General features: G+C 40.1%; 2 protein-coding genes across 4 annotated transcripts in view; both read right to left on the bottom strand.

Annotated features, from left to right (window-relative positions):
* The window catches only part of LOC132787218 (segmentation protein cap'n'collar), a 55,890-nt gene that overhangs the window by 13,974 nt on the left and 26,852 nt on the right, over positions 1-15,064 (bottom strand). For all 3 annotated transcript variants that reach the window (XM_060794145.1, XM_060794144.1, XM_060794146.1), the window contains 2 exons: positions 2,299-2,378; positions 1,658-2,233 (listed from right to left, as the gene is read on the bottom strand). In XM_060794145.1, coding sequence (XP_060650128.1) covers positions 1,658-2,233; positions 2,299-2,378 — 656 coding nt within the window. The remainder of the gene's footprint in view (positions 1-1,657; positions 2,234-2,298; positions 2,379-15,064) is intronic.
* On the bottom strand, positions 11,951-14,212 carry LOC132786798 (transmembrane GTPase fzo). The gene is given in 2 exon segments (XM_060793454.1): positions 11,951-13,257; positions 13,260-14,212. Coding segments are annotated over 2 exon segments (2,037 nt in total). The 5' UTR covers positions 14,080-14,212; the 3' UTR covers positions 11,951-12,040.

The following is a 15,064-nucleotide window of genomic DNA, read 5'->3' as shown; positions in this document are numbered from 1 at the left end:
GGCTTTTGCATTGTTGCACTTGTTGTTTTGCCAGGATTTGTGGCAGGATCACAAAATGCAGACAGCTTAACGAGCAATTAGCGCATCAATCGCTGCAGATCAATGCGGTTTTAATTCACATTTTCAGTTATGATAAAATCCAGATCAACTGGAATAGAAAAATATAACTGCTGCCTTTCTTTCTGTGCCACTTTTGTAATAACATGCTTTAACCTGACATCAAATTTGGTGACCTTAACGTTTATAAATCCAAAGATTGACGCCTTTAAACAGTCAGACAGACAGACAGACGGAAAATTGAGTTATAATCTATATTAAATCACTTTGAAGAAGTTTCAAACAATCATCATCAACAATTCGTGAATGAAATACGAAATTCTAGAGATTTGAAATTCTTAAAAAAAGAATATGTTTCATTCTTATAATCTTCTCTTAATATCATCGTTCATTTTATTGCGACTTATTCATGAATATTTAAAATACTCAAAGTGTAATGAAACCAGTTCTAATACATTAAAAAAATTCAATTCTAATCTATATAAAATTACTATGAAGCAGTTTTAAACTATTGCAAGAAATTGTCTAAAGTTGTCACAAAGAATCATCATCGTGAATCGTGAATGAAATACGAAATTTTAAAGATTAACAATTAAAAAAAAAAAAGAAATATCTTTTACCCCGATAATCTTCTCTTAATGTCATCATTGACTTCGACGCGTAATTGCGACTTATTCATGAATATTGCAAATACTCAAAGTCTAATGACTTTTTGCCGTAACTAATAACCTAAAAGTTAGGATTAAAGACGTGATGTTGTGTACAGTTGCGGCAGCAATTGTTAACTGTGTGTGTGTGTGTGTGTGTGACTCACATTTGGCTGAGATGCAACCGAGAAAACGTATCAAAAAAATGAATGCGATCTTCGCTGTGCTCTAAACAAGCTGTGCAAACAACGAAGAGAAGAGTTGAGCCATTGGACCCAGAAAAGAATCTTTACAAGACTTGAAGAGCCGGCGAGAGATTGTGGCAGCCAAAGCAGAGGCAGAGGCAGAGGCTGTGGCAACAAGTTGAGAGGGCGCAACAACAAAATTTTCGTTGTAGATTTTATTTTATTTTTTTTTTTTGTTGCTCGAATCTTTTTGATGAGGCTGTTGTTGTTGTTGTTGGTGGTGGTTACAACAAAAGCCAAACACAGGGAATAACAGACAACAACAAGCCAACGAGAGATTGACGAACTTGTTGGCTGAGCAGCAGCAAAACGGATGAAGAAGAGTTTTGGGGCTGGGGGATTGGGGATTGGATATATACAACCAGATTTGAAGCTTTGTACAAACAGCTACAGAAAATGGAAGAAAAAACACAGAGAATAACAACAATGATGCTGAGGAGCTGAGTTGAGTTGCGTTGAGCCCAAGATCAAGTGCTCGAGAACGTGGAGAGAAGAAGCAGCAACAGATGATGATGATGGCGATGATGATGAAAAAACACTCGAAAAACGACGTGGCAAACGATCCTTGAGCAAGTAAATATATATAGCATAGTATATAGTATACTTATGCTTATACAATATCGAATGTATATAGCGGGCGGATGCGAGCACTTAAATTGCGCGCATCCGCAAAAAAGGATTAAAATCAATGCTTTTTTCTTCGCTTACCTGATGATGCCCATGATGGAACCCAGCAGCAGTCGAAGCTGGAGGCTGGCGTTGAAAGGCGCTGCCCGAGGCGCTGCCAACGGTGGCATAGTTGGCGCTCGCTTGCACCGCACGCTGATGTGCAGCTGCCGCAGCGGCCGCATGATGTGCGGCATGATGATGATGATGCGCAGCGGCAGCGGCGTGATGATGCGAATGGGGATGGGGATGCGGATGCGCCACATGTGGCGACACATGTGGATGCGAGTGGGCGTGGGCGTGTGCGTGCGAGTGGGCGTGGTGATAGGGCGGTGCGGTGGATTGCAACATTTCGTCTAGTTCCTTTTTGGCCTCCTCATCTAAATCGAACAGGGGCGAGCCCACAGAATCGTGCAGATCCTCAAAGTCACTGCCCGAAAAGTTTGCCTCGTTATCGTCCTTATCCTTATCCTCGCTGTTCTCCGCTTCGGTATCCGCGTCGCTCTTCTCCTCAAAGATCAAATCCTCACCGGTCTCGGAGACAATACGCGTTGCCGGTTTGTTGTTCAATGCGGCAGCCGCAGCCTGCGAAGTTGATGCAACCGAATCGTTGTTTAACTACAGCAGAGAGAGAGAAAGTTGCAAGATCACACAAGTGGCACAAGATGTTGGCTAAAACTTACCTCGTCGTCTTCGAGTGGGAACTGAGAGAGCTGCAGCACGTCGTTGAGCAGCTCATCCAGCGGCAAGCGAATGTATTCACCTGTGGGTGGCAAAGAACAGAAGAAACAAAATAAGTCAAGTCATCTTAAAACAATTCTAATAATATGTACATCCCAAAATCTCTTAGAATATTTGTAAAATATTTTGATACACGTACAATAAGAATTTCGAGTTTGTTTTGTGCCCCCAGAGTGCGATCAATAATCATTGCGATTCCCTGGAGATGATGCAGCCCTGGTCAGAACTGAAAAACAGTAGCTGCAGCAAAAATCTTGCCATATCATTAATCATATTCAAAAGTCAGAAGTCAGCGATCTTCTCTCACGGAAGCCAGCTGTGAAACTCTGAGCGAATTCATTTCTACAATTGTTTAATTTATGATCCGTTTTGACAGTTATTAAATATACTTTGCCCCATGCATATCGCTTACAATAGGTATTTTGGATTTGGATTTGGACTGGGCCAAGTTCAAATATTTGCCTTCCATGGAAGGCACAATATTATCAGAAAATCGACTACTTAACATCGCCGAAAATTCCAAAGAAAAAGAAAAACTGGGCAAAAGTGGTAGACTAAATAATAAATATGGCTGAGAGACTGAGACTGAGAAGAGAACTTGTGGGCGCACTCAACAAACACATCTAGATAAAAATGTGGAAAAAATATGAACAACGAACGAAAAAAGAAGAAAAAAAAGAACAAGAGGGCGCAACTTGTGGCCAAGTAGACCTGACCGTATAATATTTGGTCGAGAAATTTGGTTAACTCAAACTCAAGTGCTGTGACGACGACGACGCTCACGACCTTTGCCGTCTGTGTTGTGTGGCACTTGAGTAGGGTCAGAAATTAGAATAAACATTGCGGAGCAGAGCGTAGACAATTCTTCAACCTTAACTCCCTCCTCCTCCTCGATCTCCTCCACCACTTTGTTCTTATAAATGTTATTCTTACGATTGGTTACAAAATACATTCCGATTTCAAATACACAACAACCATTTTTATTTTTCTACTACTGCCGTTGTTGGCCATGTTTTCTCTTCTGGGCCCTGTTATTTTAGGGTCCAGTTGTTCCCGGGCATTTAATTTGTTCTCTTTATTTTCACGTTTCACCTTTTTTCGTATTTTTTTGGTAACAGTTTTCTGTGCTCAGCGAGGGCAACGAAAAATGCGCATAAAAACAACAACAGGAGTTCTCTAATTTGTCCTAGGTGTGTGTATGCGGGTGTGTATTAGTGTGTGTGTGTTAGTATGTGTGTTAACTGTTTGCTTATCGTTCAATTTTTTGTGTGTGTTTTTGGGCTTGTTGTTTGGTCTGCTGTCTTCTGTGTCTCGCTGCCCGTTGCATTGTCGTAAATGTCTATAAAAATATTATTCGATTTGTCCATTGTGTTGTGTTTGCTGTGCGTGTGTACTTGTGTGTGTGTGTGTCTGCCGTCTGTCACCAGCAATTAAGCGACAACAGTTCACCCAAAAAAATAACTAAAATGAAAGACAGACATTGGCTGTTGTTTACGCCTTTATAATATTTCCTGCACTCGCTGGCAATTGGTAACTTGGAAAGCTTTCGATGGGGGCGTCGTGTCTCGATTTCGTTTACATTTGATTAACATTTCAGGAAGTTTCATTCAACCAATACTTATCGAGGGTTGGTTCAATGTAAGCAATGAAGTTTAACTAATCTTGGGCTAATCAATTGGGCAATTGCCACTAAAACATGGTCAACACAATGATGATATGTTTGCCGACGGCTAAAAGTTTGGTGGCACCAACTAAACGAATACTTATGGAAGTTATGGGGTGAATAATTGGGGAATACTTAGTAATGTTTATATGGGATTAAGGTAAATGTTGTAAGCGTGGAAGAAATGATTTATTTAGTTTCATTTATATAACGAAAAATGAGTAACACTTTTAAGCAATACAGTTGAAATAAAGGTATTGAATATATAATTGCAAGAGTGCTTTCTTTATCGTCTTTAATATAATTTTGGAATAACAAAATGAGTAAACTTTAAAAATAATGTTCTCCATAATTTAAAGGACACTACAAACTGCTTTCTTATTTTAATATTTCATCATTGATAGAGTTACTTTAAAGAACAGAATATAAGCATAATTATTGAAGTAGTATAATAGGAAAGCACAAGAGATCTTTTCTATGGTTATAGCGATTGAAAAATTGCAAAAATTATTATAGAGAACACTTTTAAGGTAAAGAACTCTTCATCTAAAACATTCTCAATCAAACTTGTAAAATTAAGGTATATTCTAATAAACATTATCATTAATCATTCTAATAATAATATTCTTTTAATCTTTTCGTTCTTTTTAAAATATCAGTCTTTAAATGTTTAACTAAACTGTAAAGATTATTAGACAGAGCACAAAAGAACTCTTCAAATAAAACATTTCTTATTAAACTTTCAATATAAATATACTGTCAAATAATTTATATAACAATAATATTAAGTTGTTCTTCTTTTAATAGAAATCTTATGCACACCAATGTTTCCCCAACATTTTCCAGACACCTTTTCCGCCTTTTTCACCAGCTCACCAGCACAACTGTGCAGCATTGCAATAGATATGAAAAAACAGCAGCAGCAGCAAGTAGACAGCAACGATGGAAAAAAAAGAGTCAAGTCGAGTCGAGTGTGGTGAACTAGTTTTAAGTGAATGCAACTCTCTAATAAGAGATCTTCAACTGCCGCCCATATGTAACCCAGATGAGATGGCAACAAAAAATTTGGCGTGCTGCTAAAATCAACTCTGACAAAATCGAATCAAAATAATGCGGTCATAGCAAACAACACCCCGAAATCGAAATCAAAATCCAAATCGAATTGTAATAAACAAATACAAGAGACAACGTTACAAACCTTTTCTTCGCTTGCAAATGCGATTGCGATTGCAAATGCAATTGCAATATGTGAATTATATTTGTGGTTGTTGTAATCCAAACAAAAGCGGGCTCAAAGAGACAAGTCGAAAACGATCACAAAAAAAAGTGTGTGGTCGGTCGATCGGGTTTTCGGGTTTTTGGGTTCGCTGTTCGATGTGTCTTTCTGGGCCTTTTGTTGTGTTGTGGCTTTTGTTGTTTGTTTGACGACTGCGACGACGACGCCGAGGAGATTGAACACAAATTGTTGCAATAAAACGTTGATTGTTGTTAGTTTTACAACTCTTTGACAATTATGTAATGCTGACGACGGCGACAGACCCCAAAAAAAGAATCAACAACAACAATCAAACAACACAGAGTTTCCGTTTCGTTCGCTGTTGCAGCGACTTTTGCACAATATTTTTTTTTGTGTGATGTGATTGGGCGAAAAAATGTATATTTATTTTTGGTATTTCGATTTGTTGTTGATTTTTATTAAATATACATATATGTATTTGTATGTGTGTTTTCGTTTTTGTTTTGGGGGCTTTTAGAATCGCACAAAAGGCTTGGTTTTGGTTTGTTAGGCGCTCTATTGTTAGCACTAAGTTGCGCCCTGTTTAACGTTTGGTAACTCTTTTATTTTTTTCGATTTTTGCGCAGACTTTCACTTTTTGTTCGCACGTTGCGGTTATGTAGTTGCATTAATTGCGTAGTTATATATAGATATATATATATCTATTTTCGTACAGTTGACACAGTTTTTAGCAACCTTCTTTATTTTTGGGGTAATTGCACATGAACTCTTGTCTAATTGGCCAAGTTAGTATTCAAATTGATGCCAAGTGTAATTTAATAGAACACTGCACTGCACAACAACAACACTATTAAAATGCACTGCACACTGCATTGGCTTCTTATTATTATTATTTTTTATTATTAAATTTTCTCAATATTTCTCTCTATATTTTTTTTTATGTGTGAGCGTTATTCTTGAGCTTGGCTAACAGCGCGCGCGTCAAGCGTTGAGCGTTTCTCGAGCGTTTATAAAAATTCAAATACGATTCTAAATGCCTCGATGGCGGCCAAACGACGTCGACGTCCGACGCTGACGGCGGCTGCGACAGCGACAGCGAAGGCAGCACAAAAGAGAAATGGCGTTGCCAGCTCAAGCCAGCCGAAGCGTACGCTGTGTGTGCGAGCGAGACAACCGTATGTACTTCCTCTCTGCTGCTGCTGCGGCCTTTGTTCATGCGCAGTAACGAATGTGTGTGTGTGTGCAAGACAGAGGCGGAGCTTAGCTTGCGTTGTGTGTGTGTGTGTGTGTGTGTGTATTGGTTGGCTTGCTTACTTTTGCTTTTGGCTGCCTTCGTCGTTGTTGTTGTTGCTGCTGCTGCTTTGAACATGGACGCAACAAGAAGAAGATGACTTCAAAACTCGTTTTTGCTTCGTTCGTTCGTTCTTATAGCAGCGTGTGGTGTTTTTTTCTCTCATGGGGCAGGGGGTGGAGGGGAAGACTGCGTCTAATCAAGTAAGTAATTAAAGTTGCGCTCAAGATGTGCAGGATTATTAGAACGGAACAAAAGTTTTAATTGAAAAGGAAGAAGAGAACGAATTCACAACGTTTCTACTGACAAATAAAGCGCTTGAAATTGAGTTATGCGTTGTTGCAGCTGCCGCAAAGTTAGCTGCAGTTGCTCGACTTTTCCACGCCACATTTCGAGTTCTTGCAACTGCGTGGCCAGTGTGGCCAGCTCTGCGTTTAGTTCGATAAGAATTTGCTGCGTTTCGGAGTCACGTTTACCCACCGAACGCTGCAGTTGCTGCCTCACCTGCTGCCCCAAGCCTGCGGCTGCTTGTGGCAACGTTTCACGCAGTCGATGTTGCAAGTGGCGCGTGTAATGCGTCTTGAAGCTACGCTCTTGTGCAGGCTGCGTCCAGCTGAGCAGTTCGTAGACATAAATGCCGCACACAATGCTGCCACAACCGAGTAGCAAGCGCCAGTTCAAAGAACGCACCAAAATGCCGCCGAGTAGCAACATGCCACCTAAGGAACCATCTTCGTCCTCAGCTTGTGGCATCAACTTTAGCGACTGTTTGCAAAAGCCATTCAGCGTTTTGGGTGCCGCTTGCAACGGCAACAGGAGCTTGCCACGCAGCCGTTGCATGATGGCGGCCATGCCCCACGAGAAGCGAAACTGCAAGTCAATTGAAAGTCGGCCATCAGCTGCTGGCAGTCGAGACAACAATAGAGTTGCCACGGCGCATCTTGCGGCAACTGTTGCTGCAACATCTCAGCGAGTTGCGTCTCTAGTTGCTGCCACAACAACTGCTCCAGATGCGTGGCAAGCGCACGCTTGTAAGCGGCAACTTCTTGGCGCTGAAAGTGCAGCTTGAAGTGTTGCACGGCGGCGGGCAAACGTTGAATTTGCGCGTGCAACAGCTGTGTGGCAAGCTGTGCAGTCTGCGTGCTCAGCTGCTCCAGTTGCACGTTCAACGTGCTCCGCTGCTGCGTCATTTGCAATTCCCAGTGCAATAAACGCTCACCAAGCTCAGTTTGTGTGTCGCTTTTGGCTGCCACAAGTTCGTTTAAGCCGTCGCTCAGTTCTTGCAACAGTGCGTGCAACTGCAGCAGCAATTCGGCTGCCCCAACGCAATGTTGCGACAACTTGCTGCTCAAAGCAGTTTGTGTTAAGCAGCTGGCAAATTCACGCTCAAATCGCCGAAACTCTTCATAACGTTGCCTGGCTCCAGTTGCAAGAAAGGTTTCAACTCCCTCAGCTTGCCGCAGTCGCAACGTTTCCAAGGCGGACACGTGGTAGATGCGACTCCGAGCCAACTCCAAGTCCGTGTAGATGCCCAGCTCTTCAGTCAACAGTTGCAGGCAACGCTGAGTGTGTTGAGCACGCACCAATTGCTCCATGTGCGGCTCCAATGTGGCAGCCACATCCCATCGATTGTTGAGTATGAACAAATTGGGGCGCAACAACTGACGTGCAACTGCCTCAAAGAATTGCCGCTCCACACGCGCCATCGTCGACTCCGCATTCAACACGAGCACAAACACATCCGCATTGAGGCAATGTCGATCGATGCATTCATCGAGCTGCGCTGTGACATCGACTCCAGGTGTGTCCAGCAACTCGACATCGTGTTGCAGCAACGTGCAACGGCTGCCGCTGGGCCAACGTACGTGCAACAAACGTTGCGGCCCCAGCGCTTGATTTGAGTGCGCACTCGCCAAATCTCGCAAGCAATCGATGCTCAGCTTTTGATCTTCGCTTTCGTCCAACATCACGTGAGCTGCTTCGCCTTTAAGAGTCGCCTCCACTTGACAAAAGCAGCTCGTGGTATGCCCCATGGCACTGGGCAGTACACGTTCATACAACATGGCATTGATCACCGAACTTTTGCCATTCGATGTGCGTCCAAAGAACGCCTCTTTCATCCTCTTGCGTTGCAACATGGGGCAAATGGCTTCAATGCGTTGCAAGCAACTTAAAAGTTCCGATTTTAAGCCCTCTTTCATTTGTTGTTTGAGCTGCGTCATTTGCTCCAATTCTGCCACAACTTGTGGCACAAATGCACACATTTCTGCATAGATGCTCAGCATTTCTGTTTTGGCTTCGCCAAAGTCGCTTAACTTTGCGCTCATTTCTTGTTCTTTGCTTTCTTTGCATTTATGATTATTACAAAATATAAATATCGATTTTAGTTTTGACTTTTTTCCAGCTGAAGTTTTCAGTTATTATTGTATATTAGATTATTTGTTAGGTCAACAAATTTCTTGGTGTTGTTTAAACTTTGTTGTTAGAAAACTTTGTTTCAAATGCAAAATATTTTATTAAATTTATGTGGTTTTAAAATTTTTTTTTCGGCAGTAGAAAACTTTGTTCAAAATTTAAAATATTCTTTTAAATTTATCTTATTTTAAAGTTATACATTTTGTTGTTAAAGGTATTTCTTTCCCCAGTAGAAAACTTTGTTTCAAATTTGAAATATATCTTTAAATTTGTGTTTTTTCAAATGTATACATTTTGTTGTGAAAGATATTTCTTTTTCCCAGTAGAAATCTCTGTTTAAAATTTAAATTATTCCTTTAAATTGATTTTATTTTAAAGTTTTACATTTTCGTTTAGAGGACTCCATAACTTTTTAATGTTCATTAAGTTTTTATAGAGTTATTTTTCGGCAGTAGATAAGTTTTTCTATATTTATAATATAATATTATAATTATGTGACTCTCTTTATGGTTTCCATTAATCATAAAATTACTAGACCAAACATTTTGCATTTTTTCGCATAACATTTCCGAATTTGATCGTAGTTTTTTTTAGTAGAAAAGTTGTTTGAGATTTTTATATAATAATTATAAGAGTTGTTTGAAAAATATGTAATTTAAATAATAATTATAAGAGTAAGTAGACGAATATTTAATGAATTTATAATGATTAGATCATTTACTTTGAGTTTTTCATGCTGAAGTTTCCAGTTATTTTTCTATATTGAGTTCTATATGTTGTTGAGGGTATTTTTTAACATTTTTTTGTATATATCATTTATTTCCTTTTTTGAATTTTAAATTTGTGATGTAATTCAGCTTTAATTTGAATAAAGTTTGTGATGTATTATGTTTTGTTTAAAAGTTTTATGCTTTATATGTTTTGTTTTTTTTAAAGCACTTTTCCACACTCGTATTATTATTGTTATTATTGCACATATGGAACAACAAAGCGCGCCCAAGCCAATTACTGTATCTACCAAAAGCTGACCCCAAAAAAAAGGAAAAAAAATAAAACACATCAAAGTTTTTCCTTAGCCATAAAAACAGCAACTTATTTACACAAAAATTAACACAATTACCGCAATCAAATGAGCGCTTGTTTTTTGTTGGGTGAGAGAAGAGGGAGTGGGAGAGATAGAGGGGAGAAAGGGCAGGCAATATATGCATTAGTGGGCCACTGAACTAATAGAGCAGAGCAGAGCAGAGCTATTTGGATTTAATAAACTTTAAAAGACGACGACGAAAGGCGAAAAAAAAAAAAAACGAAAAATTAGCAGCATCATCGAGAGACTCGAACTCGTATCTATGGGATTGAAATTGGAGAGGAGAGCAAGAGAAATATATCTCTATATATATATTGAGAAACGAGACAAAAAAACAACGAAATAAGCGTAGCTTGAATATTGTTTTGGATGCTTTGGAGCGTTTCTCGAGTGCGCCATTACAACTTAATTAGTTTAAATTGTTGCCGCTGATGCTCAAAGAGCCGCCATAGTTAAAGAGAGAGAGCGAGAAAGAGGGAGATCGAGAGTGAGATGGCATGCCAGTCAATTTCCGGTGAAAGAGAGTCCGCAAAGCGATTGCACTTGAATATTTAAGTGGGCAAAGCGCAGCGCCAACTTCTTCTTTCACTTTCAAACACTGGCTGAAAAGCCAATTGCAAGTGTTGGTCATGACATGAACTTGCAGTTAACTGTGTGTGTTTAGTGTGCGACCATAACCTCAAAGCTGGAAGTGCGCAACAATTATGACAGGACAGATCTGTAACACAGAAAGAGTGACTTCGAACCCGAACCTGATGATAGTGTCAACAATGAAATTGCTGAAAAACCGTATACAAAATAATCATAATAATCGTTTGGCTATCGAATGACGTTGCCACAAAAAACGCGCGTTGCATGAATGAATACTGAATTCCGAATATGAATGAATGCCGCACTCACACACATTCACATGATTAACATATACAACAGACAACTTTCATAATCCTTGTTTATTTTTGTAGTATTTTTTTGTGGGTCAATTGGCTAATTAAAATGGGAGAAATTATGCAATTCTCAACTAGTTTTGGCAACGCGTCTGGCTTCTCGCTTCTTTGCTACGTTCTTCAGCGCAGTGCACTTGAAAGCGATACGATTATGCAGCAAAATGTGGCAGCCTTTTGACCAACCTCTCCTCCTCCACGCTCCTCACTATCTGTTTCTTACTTGTGTTGTCAGCATGTAAAATTTTGTGTAAATTTTGTAACGTAATGCTGACCATGTAGAATTTGTTTTTTTTCCTCATTTTTTCAACAATTTCTATGCCAGACACACAGACAGCAGCAGGGAACACAGTTTTGAATGTTGCAACTACCAAAAACGAGACGAGAACCCAACAGACAGACAGACAGGAAGGGGCAACTAGTCTAGAATCCTCAATAGGTGCGTCGATGTCGATGCCACCAGCTGTTTTATAATAATAATTTTCATCATTCTCTCATTTTCATTTATTTTGTATTTTTGATGTGGGCGACTTCAGTTACAATAAGTGTGGAAGTTGCAACTGTCCAGTGAGCAAAAGAGATGGATATATAAAGAGTGAGAGCGAGAGAACGAAGCAGCTGAAATTAGAGCTCTTCAATTGCTTAGAATAACAGCAAAAGTAACTGCAATAAGTCAACTTAAATTTAAAGGCAGTTTAAACAACTAATTTAAGAGTATTTTAGCAAAAAGAAAACTGTTACTTTTATAAAATTCGTATAACTTTAATACCTTAACAACACTGGGTAAAAAGTTTGGAGCTTTCAAGAAAATGAGATGAAGTTTGGATTCTAAAAATTTCAGCTTGAATGGAATGCTTTAGCAAACTAATTTTTAACAGCATATTTAGCCTAATACTTTGTTCATTCAGGATTAAAAAAAATAGTTTCTAAGTAACTGAGGGGTGGAGGGGAAGACTGCGTCTAATCAAGTAAGTAATTAAAGTTGCGCTCAAGATGTGCAGGATTATTAGAACGGAACAAAAGTTTTAATTGAAAAGGAAGAAGAGAACGAATTCACAACGTTTCTACTGACAAATAAAGCGCTTGAAATTGAGTTATGCGTTGTTGCAGCTGCCGCAAAGTTAGCTGCAGTTGCTCGACTTTTCCACGCCACATTTCGAGTTCTTGCAACTGCGTGGCCAGTGTGGCCAGCTCTGCGTTTAGTTCGATAAGAATTTGCTGCGTTTCGGAGTCACGTTTACCCACCGAACGCTGCAGTTGCTGCCTCACCTGCTGCCCCAAGCCTGCGGCTGCTTGTGGCAACGTTTCACGCAGTCGATGTTGCAAGTGGCGCGTGTAATGCGTCTTGAAGCTACGCTCTTGTGCAGGCTGCGTCCAGCTGAGCAGTTCGTAGACATAAATGCCGCACACAATGCTGCCACAACCGAGTAGCAAGCGCCAGTTCAAAGAACGCACCAAAATGCCGCCGAGTAGCAACATGCCACCTAAGGAACCATCTTCGTCCTCAGCTTGTGGCATCAACTTTAGCGACTGTTTGCAAAAGCCATTCAGCGTTTTGGGTGCCGCTTGCAACGGCAACAGGAGCTTGCCACGCAGCCGTTGCATGATGGCGGCCATGCCCCACGAGAAGCGAAACTGCAAGTCCAATTGAAAGTCGGCCATCAGCTGCTGGCAGTCGAGACAACAATAGAGTTGCCACGGCGCATCTTGCGGCAACTGTTGCTGCAACATCTCAGCGAGTTGCGTCTCTAGTTGCTGCCACAACAACTGCTCCAGATGCGTGGCAAGCGCACGCTTGTAAGCGGCAACTTCTTGGCGCTGAAAGTGCAGCTTGAAGTGTTGCACGGCGGCGGGCAAACGTTGAATTTGCGCGTGCAACAGCTGTGTGGCAAGCTGTGCAGTCTGCGTGCTCAGCTGCTCCAGTTGCACGTTCAACGTGCTCCGCTGCTGCGTCATTTGCAATTCCCAGTGCAATAAACGCTCACCAAGCTCAGTTTGTGTGTCGCTTTTGGCTGCCACAAGTTCGTTTAAGCCGTCGCTCAGTTCTTGCAACAGTGCGTGCAACTGCAGCAGCAATTCGGCTGCCCCAACGCAATGTTGCGACAACTTGCTGCTCAAAGCAGTTTGTGTTAAGCAGCTGGCAAATTCACGCTCAAATCGCCGAAACTCTTCATAACGTTGCCTGGCTCCAGTTGCAAGAAAGGTTTCAACTCCCTCAGCTTGCCGCAGTCGCAACGTTTCCAAGGCGGACACGTGGTAGATGCGACTCGAGCCAACTCCAAGTCCGTGTAGATGCCCAGCTCTTCAGTCAACAGTTGCAGGCAACGCTGAGTGTGTTGAGCACGCACCAATTGCTCCATGTGCGGCTCCAATGTGGCAGCCACATCCCATCGATTGTTGAGTATGAACAAATTGGGGCGCAACAACTGACGTGCAACTGCCTCAAAGAATTGCCGCTCCACACGCGCCATCGTCGACTCCGCATTCAACACGAGCACAAACACATCCGCATTGAGGCAATGTCGATCGATGCATTCATCGAGCTGCGCTGTGACATCGACTCCAGGTGTGTCCAGCAACTCGACATCGTGTTGCAGCAACGTGCAACGGCTGCCGCTGGGCCAACGTACGTGCAACAAACGTTGCGGCCCCAGCGCTTGATTTGAGTGCGCACTCGCCAAATCTCGCAAGCAATCGATGCTCAGCTTTTGATCTTCGCTTTCGTCCAACATCACGTGAGCTGCTTCGCCTTTAAGAGTCGCCTCCACTTGACAAAAGCAGCTCGTGGTATGCCCCATGGCACTGGGCAGTACACGTTCATACAACATGGCATTGATCACCGAACTTTTGCCATTCGATGTGCGTCCAAAGAACGCCTCTTTCATCCTCTTGCGTTGCAACATGGGGCAAATGGCTTCAATGCGTTGCAAGCAACTTAAAAGTTCCGATTTTAAGCCCTCTTTCATTTGTTGTTTGAGCTGCGTCATTTGCTCCAATTCTGCCACAACTTGTGGCACAAATGCACACATTTCTGCATAGATGCTCAGCATTTCTGTTTTGGCTTCGCCAAAGTCGCTTAGCTTTGCGCTCATTTCTTGTTCTTTGCTTTCTTTGCATTTATGATTATTACAAAATATAAATATCGATTTTAGTTTTGACTTTTTTCCAGCTGAAGTTTTCAGTTATTATTGTATATTAGATTATTTGTTAGGTCAACAAATTTCTTGGTGTTGTTTAAACTTTGTTGTTAGAAAACTTTGTTTCAAATGCAAAATATTTTATTAAATTTATGTGGTTTTTAAATTTTTTTTTCGGCAGTAGAAAACTTTGTTCAAAATTTAAAATATTCTTTTAAATTTATCTTATTTTAAAGTTATACATTTTGTTGTTAAAGGTATTTCTTTCCCCAGTAGAAAACTTTGTTTCAAATTTGAAATATATCTTTAAATTTGTGTTTTTTCAAATGTATACATTTTGTTGTGAAAGATATTTCTTTTTCCCAGTAGAAATCTCTGTTTAAAATTTAAATTATTCCTTTAAATTGATTTTATTTTAAAGTTTTACATTTTCGTTTAGAGGACTCCATCACTTCTTTAATGTTCATTAAGTTTTTATAGAGTTATTTTTCGGCAGTAGATAAGTTTTTCTATATTTATAATATAATATTATAATTATGTGACTCTCTTTATGGTTTCCATTAATCATAAAATTACTAGACCAAACATTTTGCATTTTTCGCATAACATTTCCGAATTTGATCGTAGTTTTTTTTAGTAGAAAAGTTGTTTGAGATTTTTATATAATAATTATAAGAGTTGTTTGAAAAATATGTAATTTAAATAATAATTATAAGAGTAAGTAGACGAATATTTAATGAATTTATAATGATTAGATCATTTACTTTGAGTTTTTCATGCTGAAGTTTCCAGTTATTTTTCTATATTGAGTTCTATATGTTGTTGAGGGTATTTTTTAACATTTTTTTGTATATATCATTTATTTCCTTTTTTGAATTTTAAATTTGTGATGTAATTCAGCTTTAATTTGAATAAAGTTTGTGATGTATTATGTTTTGTT

Source organism: Drosophila nasuta, chromosome 2R, assembly GCF_023558535.2.
Source record: "Drosophila nasuta strain 15112-1781.00 chromosome 2R, ASM2355853v1, whole genome shotgun sequence".
In the NCBI taxonomy this organism is placed as follows: Eukaryota; Metazoa; Arthropoda; class Insecta; order Diptera; family Drosophilidae; genus Drosophila; species Drosophila nasuta.
The sequence above is the reverse complement of the archived record's forward strand: the minus strand, read 5'-3'. Positions and strand labels throughout refer to the sequence as shown.